At 37.0% G+C, this 1,206-nt stretch overlaps 1 protein-coding gene across 1 annotated transcript; it reads left to right on the top strand.

The window, feature by feature from the left end:
* Positions 1–23: 23 nt before the first annotated feature.
* Positions 24–188, top strand: SS1G_06595 (hypothetical protein; the record flags this gene model as incomplete). Its single annotated transcript, XM_001592304.1, has 1 exon — positions 24–188. The coding sequence occupies one exon, from the start codon at positions 24–26 to the stop codon at positions 186–188; it is 165 nt and encodes a 54-aa protein (XP_001592354.1).
* Positions 189–1,206: the final 1,018 nt, after the last annotated feature.

The following is a 1,206-nucleotide window of genomic DNA, read 5'->3' as shown; positions in this document are numbered from 1 at the left end:
CGGTACTTCCAGCAAGACATCTGATGAACCTGTTTAGAGAGATCATCAGAGCCAACTTTGACTTGAGACCTGCCGCCATTGTCAAGGAGCTTGATTTGGCTAAGCCAATCTATTTCAAGACTGCTAAGAACGGTCACTTCACCAGTCAAGAATTCAGCTGGGAGAAGCCAAAGACCCTCAAGCTCTAAACTCAAAATAATAAACTCAAAATACAACATCAGTACAAGACTCAACATCTTTGTACAACCAGGATTCCCTGAATTTCCTACGGATATCTAACGGCGCAATGATTGATGAACGGCATGGTCTCAACGACCTTTGGGGCCAAAATATGGCGGGAGTTTTTTTATGATATCATTCAATTTTTTATACATTTGTTTTCAAAGATACTTTAAAGATGCTTTAAAGTTTGATAAAAGCATTATTTCTCATGTTTTTTTATTTGCTTTTCAAGGATGACGGATAGTAAAAGACATAAATGAGGATAAAAGTCTTTCAACATAGACCATAGATATGGCGGGTAATGGATTATTACTTTTTGGGGGATGGGATGTGTGTGGTATACATAGCATTTCGGCGTTACGGAGAACTTCAACATCTTCAATATAGTCGGAGAATACCTTGGGCATGATGCTTTTAAATGGTTTCTCAGTTGCTATTGTGTATGGAATGTGGTTTGATTCGATTTGAATCAAGGATAGATAGTCATCAGAAGATATGATGATTAGAATAGTTTTTTTTGCTTTGGAGGGGAATAGAATTAAGACTGTTCTTCTCTACTTTTATTTGATATATATGAGTGTTATGAGTGATTTACTGAGAAATCTAATTGCACTTGAAGTCTATAAGTAGTAGTTATCTACAAACACCAGGGAGTACATCAATATCGACTCGCGCAAGATACATACCCTATACAAAATAATAACAACGAAATTCATAAACCTTTAAAAACCCCTATTTCAAAAACATGGGATTCCCACTTTCCTATCGTATCCTATTGTACTGTATTTTTTCTTTGTGGGATGTTGGTATTGTTCTTTTCCTTTGTGAGAGATTTTTGGTGCAGTGCTCGTTTTTGTTCTGAGGAACGTGGATTTGTGATCTGGATTTGGGATTTGGGTTTGGGTTTTGTGAAGGGGGTTTTGTGAAAGGGGGTTTGTATGGTTGGTTTGGTTTGGTTTGGTTTGCTGAGATTGAGATTGAGAT

Source organism: Sclerotinia sclerotiorum, genomic scaffold, assembly GCF_000146945.2.
Source record: "Sclerotinia sclerotiorum 1980 UF-70 scaffold_8 genomic scaffold, whole genome shotgun sequence".
Taxonomy (NCBI): Eukaryota; Fungi; Ascomycota; class Leotiomycetes; order Helotiales; family Sclerotiniaceae; genus Sclerotinia; species Sclerotinia sclerotiorum.
This window is presented reverse-complemented; position numbering and strand designations above follow the sequence as displayed.